At 41.8% G+C, this 16,882-nt stretch overlaps 1 protein-coding gene across 12 annotated transcripts in view; it reads right to left on the bottom strand.

Annotated features, from left to right (window-relative positions):
• The window catches only part of CaMKII (Calcium/calmodulin-dependent protein kinase II), a 252,745-nt gene that overhangs the window by 125,029 nt on the left and 110,834 nt on the right, over positions 1 to 16,882 (bottom strand). For all 12 annotated transcript variants that reach the window (XM_072298212.1, XM_072298210.1, XM_072298214.1 and 9 more), the window contains exon 3: positions 5,654 to 5,713. In XM_072298212.1, the coding sequence (XP_072154313.1) occupies positions 5,654 to 5,713 (60 nt within the window). The remainder of the gene's footprint in view (positions 1 to 5,653; positions 5,714 to 16,882) is intronic.

Here is a 16,882-nt window from a genome sequence, read left to right as displayed (position 1 = left end):
TATTGTTGTTAACACACCAATAAAATAAAATAAAATAAAAAGTAAAAAAAAAAAAAACTAACGAATAGCCAAAGTGCGAAACCACGCATCTCCGTCTGCTGACTTCCTGTCATTCTTCATTTTACTTTGGGAAACTAGTCAACGTAATTCCTTGAAAACCTTCTCGATTTTCCGTCGCTGATGGCAGGATATTCTGCTTGAATTCAAGCAATAAAGTTGGCGTATTTCTCATTGAAAAAATAAAATAGCGAAAATTTTGAAAGGCGGGAATGCGAATACGTGGTTTTGCACTTTGGCCATCGATGAATTCTTCTCATGTGAGATTTTTGTCGTTTTCAAGCATTGTTTTCTCTCCTCGTGTAGAAAAAAAGGCAATAACAAATGCTTTAGAGCGACTGAAATCAAACACGTAATACAGCGAAGGCCCTTCGCAATATTATTTTTGCACGTAGGATAAAGTTAGAAGGTTTCATAGATTTATAACTGAGCAAGCCTGATTACTAATGACGGGGATGAAAATGCTCACGGATGCAGAAAATTTGACAAAATGGTGCACGGACTCCGCACATTGAGCGTTTCAAGAGTGAATTTCAGACTTTCTTGACGTATCCTTTTCGTGATTTTTCAGCATTTTCACACTTAAATAATCAATTCATTAATGTAAGTCCTTTTTTTAAACCAGGCCCATTGCACTTGCTTTGAAAAATTAAACTTCTTTGCAACATGTTTCTCTTCTTGAAATGAGAGAGGAAACAAAACTTAAAAAGATCAAATTTCCAAAAGAACCCTCCCCCATTTATCTTAACTTGACGTTCCCTCGGATGTCAATATGGGACTAAGTTTTGTAATAAAGAGTCACCATTCATGGCCTCCTCATAAAACAGAGTGTCTAGTATTTTTTAATTTTGAAAAAATCCTGATATTTTCCTGATTTTTCTCGACTCCTGGCACGGTAGGCAAAAAGAAGTAAGACTTTCTCCGTTAAGGAGATTCGCGTAAGAAAAATTCCTGATAAAACGTCCGATTTTTCCGATTATCCTGATATTTTCCTGATCGGCCAAAATCATGGTATTTTCCGGTTTTCCCTGATGCTAGACACCCTGTAAAAGCACCTACCTGCGTTGAAATGAATATATGTTGTTTCTGAAATGAACCAGTTAAAGGGCCCCTGTCGGCAAAATGTAACCCAGCTGACAACTCCGCATTGGCGACAGCTTCGTGAACCGAGTTGGACCTATGAGGTCTAGAGGGGGGGGGGGGGGGGGGTCGCGGAGCCCAATTAGAGACAGGGCAGTAAAAACATCCCCGAAATAAAGCAGGGTTCCTCCGGAGGAATCATCTTCCAGGGGTGTTTCCGGGTCGTTCGGTGCGGAGGCCCATCCCCACCGGTACCCCCCTCCTCCCCGCGGTGGGCCTCGTAAAACGCCCGACCCCGAAATGCCTCCGAGATTACTTGCGAACCGCCCCATACGAATTAGGCCGCTTTACTGCCGCCCTAAGCAAGAACGCCGTATATTGCGCTTCATTGTTGCCGGCATTTTCTTCGAAAAACGTGAATTATTGAGGAAAAACTGTGGATATTTTAACTTGAAATTATTAGATGTGCTGAATTAGAGTGCAAGTAAAATCATCTTGCAGATTATTCGCACAATATTCGCAAGTTCTCCAGAAATTTCGAATTCAATGATAATTTTAAAAAAACGCAACAGCGGAAGGTCCGTACGACGTATCTCCATAGCGCGGTGGTTTCGCGCTGCCATTCTGGCCAGAATCACGACGTCGTAACTTCGTAACCGGGGAGGTTATGACCCCGGTGATCCGCGGTGGAAGCAATTTGCGAAATCCCGACCCGAAATGGTAAAATATTGATATTTTTACAACATTTTTAACAGATGTGATAGTCCACGTGAAATGGACCCAGATTAGAAAAAAACCCTAGTCAAATCACAAAAGAATGTTCCATTTTCAATGTTCATGCGAGAACATTTTGAGACCAAAAACGCTTAAAAATTTCAAATCCAACCGCGTTGGGTTGGTTCCAAGTTTACGGTTTAATAAATGTAGTTTAAAAAGGCAATGGATTTTTCCTAAGTCTCGGTTTTTGCTGTGAAAAAAAAAAATAAAAAAATTAGCAAAAATCTTGTTGTGTCCTCTCTTTCCGTCAAAATTAATGGTAAAGCGAGTCCGCGCTAAGCATTGAACTTCCATAAGGATCGTTTGATACACCTCTCTGGTAGCTATAAGATCATCAGAACTGGGAGGTTGAAAACAGCGCAGGGAGCCACCACTACCGCAACGTATCGCCGCCGCAGTAATGACGCATAATAACTCACCGTCGAATCGATCTCGAACCATTCTGCTTCGGGCACCCTGCCTAAAATTTCACCTACCGTCAATTTTGCTCCGCGGGAAAAATCACGAGAATGTTCCACTGATTGGCAACGTCGATGCGTCAAGTATAGGGAATTAGAATAAATCAACAAACTGGTAGAGTGGCGGGGGGGCCTTTTAAATTTCCGAACGTGTAGTGTGTGGCACAGGTGGTCCATCACTTTTTAAGTTAGGATTCAGCGTCCGCCTATCCCGTGGAACATTCTACAGCAAGTCGATTGTTAAATCGTTATCGAATGACCTTGATCGATATATAGCATTTATAAGATAGGGAGTCATTGACCAAACTCATTCGATAACCATTCGAGTGTTGAGTCGTTATGATAACGATTCAACAATCAAGGCGCTGGCTGCTAAATTTTTTACAATGTTGAGCCAAATCGGAAGCCCTCTTACAGGCCAGCGGGCGATTATTGAAATTTACAGACAAAGCTATAGACAAAGAAGACGAAAGGATATGGAGGGATCTCATTGGTGGAAGCGGGTGGTTGCAATGGACAAAGGAGGTAGGTATAGACTAACTAACGGTAACTGACAAGAGATCCGACAATTAGTCCATCATTTTCCCTCTTAGTCTAAAGGAACCACCCATTTTAACCAATGTAATCGCACCATACTCCCTATGTCTTCTGTGTCTATAGCTTTGTCTATCAATTTCAATAATCGGCTCGCAGTTGGAGAAATTTTGTGTTTACCGACTGGACAAGGATGAGGTGGAACGGAGTTATGCAATTGGTCGGCTGTGTCAGACGTTTTCCTTTTAGGTCTATGACAGATTTGATCGACGTCAAGCTAAATGCACTCATACTGCCAAAAATTCGTTGCTGAATCTACCCAATGAGCACATGAGCAGAGAGGAAGTCGACCAATCACATGACTTCATTCAGGGACGGACCGGCTGAAAATGTTCCGGGGAACGAGCCCCCTCTAATAGTGGAATTGGGGGCTCCTTCTAGATGAGGGGTCTGAGGGTCCTCTTCCAGAAAAATGTTTCAAGAAAGATGGTCAAGATCTATCAAGTTTTGATAAAAAATGATCAGGTGACGACGATTTGATCAAACTTTGACGATTTGATCAATTCCATCTGGCCCCCATGAACAGTGATAAAGTGTGATCTCAAGCTTTGATCAAAGTGATAAAATAGTGGCATTGACCGTACTCTTGCATGAACGGTTTGCTTGGGGGTAGTTGGACTAAATTTTGCAATTTGGACCTATAGATTCTAACCGGTTTAAAAACAACGTATGTGTCATTAGTTTCCCTATGCACATAAGTTTTTTCCAGAATAGGCAGAATTTATAGTTCCAAATTGCAAAATACAGCCCAGTTGTCGAGTGGGGACTGAGAGGGATAGTAATCTTGGTGCAGAATTACTTTCTAGAGGTACTCATGGTTGAAAAAAAATGAAAAACAAAAAAAATAAAAAATACAATTACGATGATTGCTCTTCTTCAGAATAATTCAAATATGCCAGAGAGTTACAGATTTTCTGTTTCCCATTCGATTCAGAGAAGACTGCTGCCGACAAAACGACCAACAAATCAAGCTAGTCCTTATTTCGGATTGACACGCTAAACCACGCTCACAATATCCCTTTTAGCGGCGTGACTGCAATTATTCATGAAACCCTAATTAAAAGGAAAAGGAAACACTGCGATCCCCCGGCAAAAAAACTCCCGTTTGATTCGATGCGAAAAACACGGCGAAATCAAACAGTCCCACTGCAGATGCCGCACACTGGAACGCGCACTGAAAAACATCGGACATAAAATTTCTAGGAAAAAACTACCCATTTTGATGTTTATTCCATCACATTAGAAAACATAAGGGGTGAAAATTTTACGTGACAATCACTTTGAAAATTCTAGGCTTCATATTATCGAGGATATCGGCTTTTAAATTTCTCAAATAATGTTCGACCTCTCCAACTGACTCGTCCCATGTGCACCGCATCAAATCTCTTAAATCCCCGTTTTACCCCGCGCGCGATAACAGTAGGTAGCGGGGGAGGAGGGGGAGGGGGTGGGTGGAGGCTGCGAGGGGTTCTAATCCGGGCAGTGACGAGGCTTAGGTACCAATCACCCGCGACTACAAACCGGGTTGACTTGCAGCGTAACGCGAGTCAGAACAGCGCAACTACATAGCGCCTTACGGTGCGGATATGTGGTTTTGTGGGAACAGGCGTGACCGCGCGGAGATAATTGGCTGCCCATGCCGGAATTTGAGGGCCTCGTACTCGTAATGGAGGTTTTAATGCGGATGGTCCGGGCTTCGGGTTTCGCCCCGTAAATTCAAGGGTCCGGCGGAAAAGCCCTCGTCGATCCGATGCGAATGTGAGTTGTTTCCAGGGGCGGATCCGGGGGGGGGGCGATGACGGATCGCCCCCTGGAGCCAAAAAAAGAGGAGGGAAAGAAAGGGAAAAAAGAGAAGGAAAAGAAGGAAAGGAAAAAAGAGAAGAAAAAGAAAGGAAAGGAAAAAAGAGAAGAAAAAGAAGGGAAAGAAGGAGCCTGGTAGGAATGATAACCGTTTTGCAATTTTTTGCGGAAAAAAGTGGGAATACCTATAAAAATATCCGTCTTAATATTAGGAACTTCCAAGGTTAAAAATGGGCTAAAATTCAATCAGCAAGTGTTTAAATTCTCAAAATTTTCCGGGGGAGAACCCCCGAACCCCCCTTCTACTGAAGAGTGTCCCCCAGACCCCCCAGTCACGTGCCTGAAAATTCGCCCCCCCCCCCCTGAACAATATGCTGGATTGCTGGATCCGCCCCTGGTTGTTTCTTGCTCTTCCGATGCCTCGACATGGGAAAAATCGTGTCGTTCCTAAACGTAACGTAACGTTGCGTGAACGTTATACAAAAATTCCGTCCCAAGATGAGATAATATAGAGCGAACTTTCGCGATCGAATATCATTCATCCGATGAATTGATAAATGCTGAGTGATGCCGATGATTGGTGAAAGCAGGAGCCAATCAGGGTTCGGATTTTTTTTATTTTAAATGAAATTAAGAAGAAAATAGAGTAATGCGAAACACTAAAACGCGGCAAATTGCAAACACAGCAGACTTGCAACTGCAAAATGGTGAACTTTAAAATTTGTACTTAAATAAAATTTACTGGACTTTGCCCCTCCTACAAACGACGTGAATCCGTAAGGATTGGCTTTTGGAATAAGCTGAGACTTCAAACCTACTCATATCAAAAGTAATACATAAATAATTAATTACACGGATAATATAAAATTAACATAAGAAAGACTTACCAATATTTGGGTGCTGTAGCTTCCGACATATGCGAGCTTCTCGTTCTAATTTTTGAAAGTCTGAAAAACAAAAGAGATAGGAAATTAGCACAGCAATAAACAAGTGCACTGCAAGTACAATAGATAAAAGAAAACTTCTTTTCTAAAGCACGGGCTTAGAGTCACAAATTAGTATGATGAAAAAAAAATTAGAAAGGTAACTTACCGTGACAAAAACCTACGTAAATTCTAAAAATGCGCTTATTTGTTAACATTGAACGAGGATGCTAAATGATAACAAAAGGTTAAGTTGGGTTTGGTTGGGTTAAGCAACTAAACTAACTCCAAGACGGAGCGTGTGGTATTCTGTCAATTGAAGGCGCGCTGCACCGACACCAGGAGAAGAATCATTTTCAACGCCATGGTCCAACTTTCAAAAGCGGTTTTTTTATTTTTGCTCAAGTTTCTTTCAATGTGAGTCCTACAAAAGTGCATTTGTTAGTTTGCGACGTTGCAAATTCTCGTGATAGTGCATTACAATACAAAAATTATCAATAAAAATAATTGTTTTGGCCAGGCACAGTAAGATCACCGGATGAGCAACTGTAGAAATTAATATTTGCCATTTTTCTCCCATAAAGTACGCTTAATTTCAGAGTAGCGGATCTTATAGGGAATCTAGCATTCAATAAACAAATGCGAGACCTTTTATTTCCATTTAAATGAATGCACACCGAACCTATGAAATTGCGAGAATAGAGAAAATGTTGAATTTCAATCTGGAAAGTTGGTTGACAGATTAGCTCACTCAGAGGAGCCGAGTGTAACAACTTTTTTTACTATTTTTTTTTTTAAATTTTCGTCCAGTAGAAAACAATTAATCCATCGCAAAATAGAATAATTTTCGTTAAGAGGCACTTTCAGACCGGATCAAATATTATTTTCGTATCACTCTCCTCGCGACCTCATATTCGCGTATACTCATGTCACACGTCGAAAATGAAATCACCGCGCAATTATTTTGCAACGTTGCAAATCTTCCATTACATTTTTTTCCTAAAGAGGGCATGACCATCATTTGTGTCACAGCTTTCTTTTTTGAAAGAGAGCGTCATGTTTGCACTAAGCTCTGACAATGTCGCTCAATACCGTCGCACTTTTGAAAAGATAAAATACGAATGGTTATTTGCAACAATCGCAATCGAGATAATTCGCAAATCAGACGAGACGCAATCAAGGAATCCCACCATGTATCAATAGCTCTGAACTATATTACACCTAGAGCTCTTCCTTCCAAAACTCTCGACGAAGACATGTATTGTTTGCTCGATTCCATCAAAATGAACTAAATTTTGCAATAATTAGGAACTACTAATTCTGACTCGTCTGTACATAAAAACATCCATCCACATAATGAAACTATTGACACGTATGATGTTTCTACAGTGAGCCAAAAATGGTAGAGCTTTACTGCAAAATGCAGTCCAATAAATAGACGTCTCTCTTTTATCGATACAGCCCATTGAATCCGCAGACACCCAGCACTATCGACGACTACGTGTCGGGATCTGGATAAACGCCCCGTTTTCCGGCGCCTCAGAATTGCGGCGGGAACAAAAGACGCGCATTGCAATGTTACAGAAAAACGTCGTATAAACATTCGAATGTTGTCAAATATACAAAACAATTGAATATATATATTTTATTAAGTTATGGATATTTTTCTTAGAGATTTTCAGCTCCTTTAAAATACATTTCGATAAACATTCGTAAAAAAAATGGTAGGAAAATATTCACGCGTCTCCGAGAAAATATTGATTTTATGAAAGGGAACGTGGCAACGTTCGAAGGTTTATACGGGGTTTTCCCTCAGCGAGGGTGGTATAGAACTTCCGACTTTGTACTCACGAAGCAACGCGAATGCACGGTGTCGTAATAACTTTTACGTCGAGCTGAGTTTCCCATTAACATCCGTTCGTACTGACCGTTAGCTGCCCGGGCGACTTTTAGAGCCTCATTCCGACGACCCCAAGGCCGTTATCGTATCGTAAAATGATTAGATTTTTACACCACTGCAGCCAGGCCTCGGCGCCGCTTCGACCTAAAACCACAACCACCGGAAAGAGGATCCTCGAGGTTAGCGTGAACTAGAGTCCCTTTATACTGAGAGTGAAGACAATGTGAATCCATTTCTGATTGGCTCCCGTATTTTAGGCCTCCACGGTGTCACATACGGGAATAAAGATTACATTTTTACCGATTGCAAAGATTATAATCTCAGATGGATCGAGGAATTACGGGTTCGATAAGGAACAAACGGAATAAGAGAGGTAACGGAGAAAGGAATTTGAGAATGGGTCGATCAAAGATTACGAAAAACGTTCAATTTGTGTAATCTTTATTCCCGTTTGTGACTCCATGAGGGGATGTTGTCTTGACTCTCAGTATAAGTGACTCTAGCGTGAACTCGCGTCCGCGCACTCCTTAATTTCGATGCGTATGCAATTTGAGTCACAGAGAGACCGAAATTTTGTATCGCATCCTTTACAGTATTGAAGGGGCTTTTGGAAATGTAACAAACCACGGAGAAATCAAGGAAAAAAGGTAGGAAGACCTTGGATTCCCGCTAATCGTTAACTTTTTAGTGGAATTCGACTTTTCACGGAGTAAGTGCCGGCAACGGAACGAAAATTCCCGGGGAAGTTTTAAAGAACTTTCTCAGAAAACTTTCATGGGGACTCTCCCGACATACCCTCAAATTACGAGTGAGAACAGTATGGACATACACAAATGTAAGTTCTTCCACCAAAATTTCCGATAGGTGTCAGCCGAGAATTCTCTAAAATGTTTTCGCAGTCTCCATTTCTCATTAAATTAAAAGTGTGACCTTGTAGATGTATACACGTGTATGTGTTCTTTATATGACTGTTGCCCGGGCGATAAAACTCAACCGGGAATTCCCGGATTGAATTCCCAGCATTTCTAGTTTTCCCTTCTATCAGAGCCTCTACGCATTGGTCCACGTATGGGAAAGCAGCTTTATCAAAATTTGCCGAGGAATAAATTTTAGCTGGAAATTTCCGGGAACGTTATGGTTGCTACCCAAATTATGAGCGTGCACTGCGCATGTATGAGAGTATGAGTGTATTTCTTCATCAAACATTTCCCGGAACTTTGACTTCAACTAGTATTTCCAGGAACGTTTTAGAAGCTCCTCAAATTATGAGCGTCGGTTGTTTATAAGTGCAGGCCTGTGTTCGCGCCCCAATCTAAGTACTCCAGGAGAAAGGTTTCGGCCGAGAAACTCCAAAAAAGTTCCCACGTAGGCTAGGCTCGAAATGGGGGAATTTGCACTGCGACTTGTCGGCGGAGGGGGTTACCTCAACGGTGTTCCGGGCCCTGGTTCATTTAACGAAGATAAAATCGAAGTCAGAGTGCAGTCAAAGGAGAGGCGGGTCCATAAAACTTTCTCCGGAGAATTGGAGCAAATAAAAATGGATGGAAATTGAGAGGAGATGCGAATAGAGGAGAAAAGAGTGGATTACTCCTGGCCTAGCCGGCCTGGCTCCTCCGGCCCGGTGGAGGCGGTCGCGGCATTGCAATAAACCCAGCACTGAGCTCGCATCCGCGCCCTTCCTCCTCCATTGTTGCAACACAATTCCCCCTCCATTGTTGCAGCACAATTCCCTATTTGAACCCACATTAAATATCCTTATTTTAACGCCAAACGTGGCAACCTTCGTGCACCCATCGTATCGTATCGCTCCGCTTTCGCCTGATTCGACCCAAAATTCCTGCGTCCAATTATGCAACATCTACTCCAAAGCTTTAAAAAAGAAAAAGAAAATTAATACTCAGCTCATCTCGGTTTCCCAGACGAAAAATCAAAATTTCTTGGGATTTCTCTGCCAATGCCAAGTTTTCCAAATAATCCAGCAGCAGAGCCGGACAACCGTGCACGTTTGTTTTTAAAATTGATAGACAAGGCGATAGACTAAGGAGATAGCGAAAATAAAGTGATCCTATTACTTGAAACGGGTGGTTCTTTTACACAGATGATGGGCTGACCATGGTGTCTCAGGGAAATTGCTTTTAGTTGATGTATGACTTACATTCTGTGTCCATTGCAACCACCCGCTTCCACCAATAGGGTTGTTGTGTTTTCAATTAGCTTTCTTTTTCTATCACCTTGTCTCCCAATTTCAATAATCAGATCGCTAACTTTTAGTTGGAACCGAAACCCTCCAATGGACCGCTGGGCTTGCAATGGGCCTGTTGCAAACTTTTGCTAGAGCAAAAATAAGAGTTGTTTCCTATAGATAATGTCTCAAAAATCACGATGAGCGCATCGGCAAAGTCTGAAATGCACTCATAACTTCACAATCTGCGTAAGAAATTTGCGTTTTTTTGAGCTTCCCGCTTCAAAAACGATACTACGGCACAGGTGAACATTTTGTTAGAAGAGTCGCTCCATCGTCGGCAATATTCATCATGGCCGACGCTTGCGCAGTTCCGCGCGTAATTCGAGGAGAGTTCAAGGTCAATCAAGGCGGGTGAGGAAAATATGAACGTAAACACGCCGATTGTTATCTGGTCTAATCCTGTTCAGGTGTTAGCTCGTCCCATCACAGGTGTTTTGGCGGATTGTCGTCGGCCATGATGAGTGTTGCCGACGATGGAACGACTCCTCTAACAAAATGTTCACCTGTGCCGTAGTATCGTTTGTGAAGCGGGAAGCTCAAAAAACCGCAAATTTCTTACGCAGATTGTGAAGTTATGGGTGCATTTTAGACTTTGCCAATGCGCTCATCGTGATTTTTGAGGCATTATCTATAAGAAACAACTCTTATTTTTGCTCTAGCAAAAGTTTGCAACAGGCCCATTAGTGCAAAATTAAGCACCACAACGCACGTTTTTGCTATATTTTACGTAAAATTAAAATTTCCTAAATTAACCAGATGTCTTAAAATTTTGGAGCTTTTAACCAGGTCTCATTTTGCGACGAAGGGCGAAAGCGTCGTAGTTTCCCATAAAGATTAAAACTTTAGTAAACAAGCTACTGTCTCCGTCAGGATATGAGAGGCGACCTCATCCTTGCCGTTTGCAGAAAGGGTTACCGCAAGGCTCGTCGCTCAAATCAGGACTTGAGTTTCATCCTGGGCCGAAATTTTAAGCCACTCCTTGAAACTTCCGTCACTTGGAAACTCTTCCAACTTGCTTCAAGCGCTGGGATTTTAATGCACATTAGCAACTCTCTGGGAGTATCTCAGTCAGAGCGGTTTCAGGTGCGTCTTGAAATCACGGCCTGCGTTTTATGTACGACGAGATACGTAGCCTTGTTTGATAGACTCGGATCTTTTGGACCTGGGTTCTTTTTTGTTTCTCCTACTTCTTCCTGTGTTTTTTTGTTCCTCTTCAAGTTTCTCTCCAATCATCATTCGGGAAAAAGTAGCGCCGCACAGTGGATCGAGTCATTAGGAGAGGTCGGACAAAATTTGGAAACTTTGAACGCTTATAACTCCGATTTTACCAAACTTTGAGGATCTAAAAGTGGTCCCATTGGTTTCTTCGTGAACTTTTCTTGTGTCAGCATCCTTTGAAATTCAAAATGCGACAAAATTAACATCAAAAGTGCAGTTTTAGTCAAAAATTTCATGTCCGATCTCTCTAATTGCATCGATCCACGGTGCGCCGACCTCCGAATTCATTGCCTTCGTCGATTTAATTGCTCATATCATTGGCGCGGGGGTCTCTAAAATTTTGCCTGTTCCGGACGCGCGGACGGAGGGACCCGGCGAGCGACGGAACCTAATTTCCCGATCTAAAACTTCGGGGCAAGTGAGTGCTTTAAACTCGGGGGCAATTCCTTCATGGAGCACCACGCCATTGCTAATGCAACCCGACCTCCACAAAGGAACTTTCGTAACACCCCCTCCACAACCCCATCCACTTCCACGCACGTTCAACGTCGAAAATCCTCAAGTTTTTCGGCTAAAACCGCGCCTCCGCGTCGAGTTCCCGGTGGAGTTACGACGTTGTAGCTTAGGAGCGCGGTCCTCTTCACATTTGCATGCACCCGGTTACCCTTCCACCCCTCCCCTCACAGGTCCCGAATGCCATGCCAAGACGTTCAATCGTTCGTGCCTTTTCATCGCACGTGACGATGACGCGCTGAAAAAAGGAGAGGGGAAAACCGCGCGCGTCTCAATTTGCGTATCCGCGAATTCTATTACTCGTCATATTTTACGAGCGGAAACGACTAAAATTTGCAAATAGAAACTTCTATTTCTCGTCCGTCTGCGGAAGCACCTATCTGCATAGAGATGCTAATGATATAAACGTCATTTTTAAAAAGAGCTGGGTGTAGTAGCTCCTTGATGCAAACTGAATCAGTGGGAACGAAAACACACCGACTCGGTAACCTGAAAATGCTCAATTTTCATTGAAGACAGTCAATTTTTACAGAGATCATTGAAGTTAGCGCATTTTTTCCAACTTGCATCTGTAAAGTATCCTTGAGTACTTGTCTTTCGGCACTAAAAATAGTTTTCTCAGACTAACATCTTCACCTTCCGTGCAGTTTTGTGCCTGTCTCGATTAATTTCATTTTTTCGAGTTGGTGTGTTTCCGTTCATGGCCGGATTTACCTACTTGCCGCCCATGGGCCGCCTGTATTTTGTCGCCCTGCTCTTCTCATTCATTTTGAAACATCAATAAAAACCATCAAGTGAACGTGTCGGAGAAAGAAGGGTGCATAAGACGCGTTCACTCGTGTTGGACACATTTTTTGCGTAAGCCCTGTCAACACTACTAGAAAAAGTTCACGGAACTTCGCGCGAAAGTTCAGTTCCGTAAACCTATCTCTGTGGGGACAAGGCCTTTCATTTGTAAGAATTGAACTAAAAAATTAAGAAAGAACAAACATATATGTGGTTTAATAATTTTAACTTCCGCCGCCGTGCCGCGCTGACCACGCACGTGTGTTTGGCGCCATGCGTGAAGTATTCATGTAGTCTTGTAGGCACTGTGCGTTTCACGCCGCGCCGACCGCTGTTGACCGTACTGTGTTTGACGTAATGCGTGAAGTATTCATTCAGTCTCGTAGGCGCTAATATGTGTTACATGCCGACCGCCGCGTCGAGGGCTTCTCCTTTTCATCTCAAGTCCTCATCATCATTTCTCTTTTGCGCCGCGCTGCTCCAGGTCAAATTACGTGTTTGGTTTCTCTCTTAACTCAACTAATTAAAGGTGCGCAGTCTTTTGTATCACCGAAATACGACAAAATTAGAAATTAATGAACTCTCAGGAAATGAGAGATCTTGTCATCTTTTCTTGTTTGTACTTTTTTTCTGAATCCGATTTTTTTGTACCTGCATTTAAAAAAATTGCAAAATTTGCCGCCCCCTAGTTTTGCCGCCATGGGCCGCGGCCCTGGTGGCCACCCCCTTAATCCGGCCCTGTTTCCGTTCTCACTGATTCAACTATGGTCCAGTTTTTTTGTACTCGGATGGGGTGAGTGAGTAAACGGACCGTCGTACCTACATTTGGACATCATTTTCCAACGAGGAACTGCTATTCCTGGCTTATCTGCAAGAGATTCTATCTACATAGGAAAACTGATAACGCATACGCTGTTTTTAAACTGAAAATGAGCCAAAACTAGTGGTTCTACATGGCAAAATGCAGGGGCGACAAAAAATTACGGAGAAAATTAGGGCTCTGAATCTCATGAGACTGCAACTTGGGGCAGCTTCCTGTAATATGAAACTCGGAGCTAACTCGATAAACTCCGCACTTCACCCTGACCGAGGTCAATTCGACCCCGATCAGGGGTTACATCACTCGAATTAATCAACCCCTAAGCTTACACAGGAAATGACACTATTTTCGTGTTTGCGCTGGTGGTGCAGGTGCATCACTGCATCATGCACTCCGAAGAATGGAGAGGGTAGGGAGGGGGAGTGGGGTACGCGCTGTTGGGGGATGAGTGGGGGCGAAGGGTGCAGGACTTGGGGTTGCGGGGGCGGATGGAAGAGAGGAGAGGGGAAGGAAGGGAGAGATAAATGTCACTGCAGTGCCGGCGTCTCGCAATCGTGATCCGAGCTGAACACCTGGGTACTTGCATCCGGCAGCCGCCATTGCCGACGTACAAATAGATAACTATGAGCCTACCGACAATACTGCCGTCCTCAGAAAGAACACCTTATGTTCGTTCAAACGTTGCCGAATGTCTCCCGATAAAACACTCAATTTTTAGTTGAGTTATGATTGGGGGGAAAAGGTCACACGATTTCTCTTCAAAATAGGACGTAGAAAATGTTACACAGGGCCGTGCTAAGCAAGAACGCCGTAAATCCATCAAAATTTTCCCGCGGTTTTCGGAACTTAACACTTAATAAAAAAAAAACCGTTTTACCTTTGCACCTTTTTTCAGGTTCAGTTCTTGATAGTACTTGCAAAGAAATTCTGTAAAAACATTGTCCCAAGGTACACAGGTTTTTCTGATATGATACATTGTTTCTAAAAAATGTAAAATGGCGTTTACGGCGTTTTTGCGTTGCACGGCAGGAAGGTTGGAAATCAACTTCTACATGAACTATTGGGAAGTATTTTAACTTGGATCAAATGGGAGTTAAATTATACGAATGACGTTTCGCGTATTTTTTGCTAATCAACCAGCGTTCATTTGGTGCATGTATGTGTATGTATATCTTGTTTAGGAGCTATCAATAAGTTCTAGACTCCCCCGTTTGTGATTCGTTTTTTTTTCCTCGTGAAATTTCGAAAAAAGGGCCCATAATGCCATTCCTCATAATACGACAAGGGGCCCACGTTGTGAATTAACTTCTGTAAAAGAGGTCGAAGAAAAATGTGCATGTTGCAAGCGAACAGTTAGATCAAGTATTCTGTCAAATGCGTAGGGCAAGAAGTGAGATAATCTGACTTGGATTAACATTTTGGTTCTTTTGATGATTTTAGACAAAAAAAGTATATGATTACGTAAGAAAGAATTCACTGGAAAAATTTGTGTACCATACGGTTTCTTTGACGATTATCAGCCGTTAAGCGAATAAAAATTGCGAAATTTTCCGAATGTCTTAAAATACAAAAATTAAACTTGTCAGCAGAAGTATTTGGAGATCACTTTGAAGATCGTTCGTTGATTTGATCAATTCTTACTCTTAAACTTTTAAAACTTGAGAAACAGTCATTAAAAATGCAAACTAAATTTCATTAACAGTCGAAGTTAAACTATTTGCCAAGGTATTTGCTAAAAGTTCTGATTTTATGATTTGCCTGCAACACACTGACAATGTAAAAAAATGCTGTATTTTTCATCAGAAAATTGGCAACGTCTGGATGTTCATGCGGCGTTTTTCCTCGGAACAGCAAAATAAGATGGGGATGAGACTGCCAACTTTTTTCCAGGCCGCTTTTTCAAAGAGCGGATTTGATTCGAGCGCTTGCATTTTCATACGACTTCAAAGAAATATTTAGTGTACATTCACCCTCTCTGCAGTTAATATTTTTATTCGTCATACACAGGATTTTCACTGAGTATGTTTTGAGTCTGCACGTTCGCCGCATTTTCCATCCTTGAGATTTTAACGACGTATTCGTCGAGTGAGGGCTCGGATATTATTCTGTAGTTAGAAAATATTCTACCTACAGACTACCTATAGTCCATTTATAGACTGAGTTAAGACAACGCGGCTCATGGATGTCACATAAATGGGAATAAAAATTACAAAAATTGGACGTTTTTTGTAATCTTTGATCAACCCATTTAGGTTGATCGCCAATATCGCCAAGATCGTGTGTCTATTTTTACCAGCAAACATAAACTGGATTACATTTTGCGATAAGGAACCACTATTTCTGGCTCCTCCATAAAAACACCTTTCTGCACAGGGAAACCAATGGCACAAATGTTGTTTCTGAGATGAGCCAGAAATAGTGCTTCCTTATTGCAAAATGTGGTCCAACTGATCATCTAAACAAATTTTATCTTTATTCCTAATAAACTATAATTTCAAGACGAAAATTACCTACGTCAATTTCGTTTTTTGCGTGATTTCAGTGATTTTATTTCAGAGCAGGTAAGTAACACAATCCTAGCGACATTGGATCCCTAGTAAAAATTGGCGATAAGAGCTGCATTTCAAAATACCATAGGAATTCTTATAGCCGGTTAAAGAAGGCTACAGACAATCATATAGCTGGCTGTAGAGTGAGAAGAAAATCATACGGCCGGGCTATACGAAGCGATAAAAAATTATGCAGCCGGGCTATAGTTCCTATAGCCGGGCTTTACACTTTATCGCCTGGATGTTGCTTTTTCGTCATCGATTATAAAAGGCTATAAGAAATTGTATAGAAATTCGTGTGCTTTGGAAATCATTAAGTTTGATACGGAGCCACCTAAATATTTACAAAACACACGTTATATTTTCCTTTAATACATATTTTTCTTCATCAATTAAAACGAGAATAATCCATACAGGATGTGCGAACATTTCAAAATCATGAGTTGAATAACGCTGACTCCGCCAGATTAAATATTAGAGCCTAACACAAAGCGGAGCGAGTAGCTTGTCCTCCTCCTTAAGTAGAATATATTTCACTAATAACAAGTTAAAATATCGCTATTTTTATAGGCGGTATTCTTGCTTAAAAGTACCCTCCTCAATACCGTAAAAATAATAATATAGCTAGACTTTTAACTAGCTATTTCAGCGTATTTCAGGGAAACCTTTGTATAGCAGTGTTAACTGATCCCTGAAGATTCATTATCAAGAAAAATTGGCTGCTCCAAAGTGCCCTTTTGGGAATAAAGCTTAAATGATTTTGAAAAAGTGAAGTTCATAAAATGGTGGCTCGAGAGAATTCGAATTTCACAGGTCTGTGGCGAATAAACACCGGGCATTTGATAGGTGATCTGTATGTAATTTTTAGTGCTGAGTCCGAAAATGACGTTGGTTTTTCTCCAACATCCACCGATTTTCCGGAAAATTGAGATTTTCCACTTAAAATGGACTTTTCGGGAAATGTGATTTTCCGGAAAACTGGTGCATGGTAAAGAGAAACCAAGGTCATTTTCGAATCCAGGAGACAAAAATACATGAGAAAACATGCCTTGCGTGGTTAAAAAAATGTCCACGTTGTTTCAGATAACGGGGTTTTCCTCTCATATGTCCTAATCGACGCATATGATACTGATCCGTTAGTTTTGCGTCTGAAAAGACGGGA

This window comes from Bemisia tabaci, chromosome 3, assembly GCF_918797505.1.
Source record: "Bemisia tabaci chromosome 3, PGI_BMITA_v3".
Taxonomy (NCBI): domain Eukaryota; kingdom Metazoa; phylum Arthropoda; class Insecta; order Hemiptera; family Aleyrodidae; genus Bemisia; species Bemisia tabaci.
The sequence above is the reverse complement of the archived record's forward strand: the minus strand, read 5'-3'. Positions and strand labels throughout refer to the sequence as shown.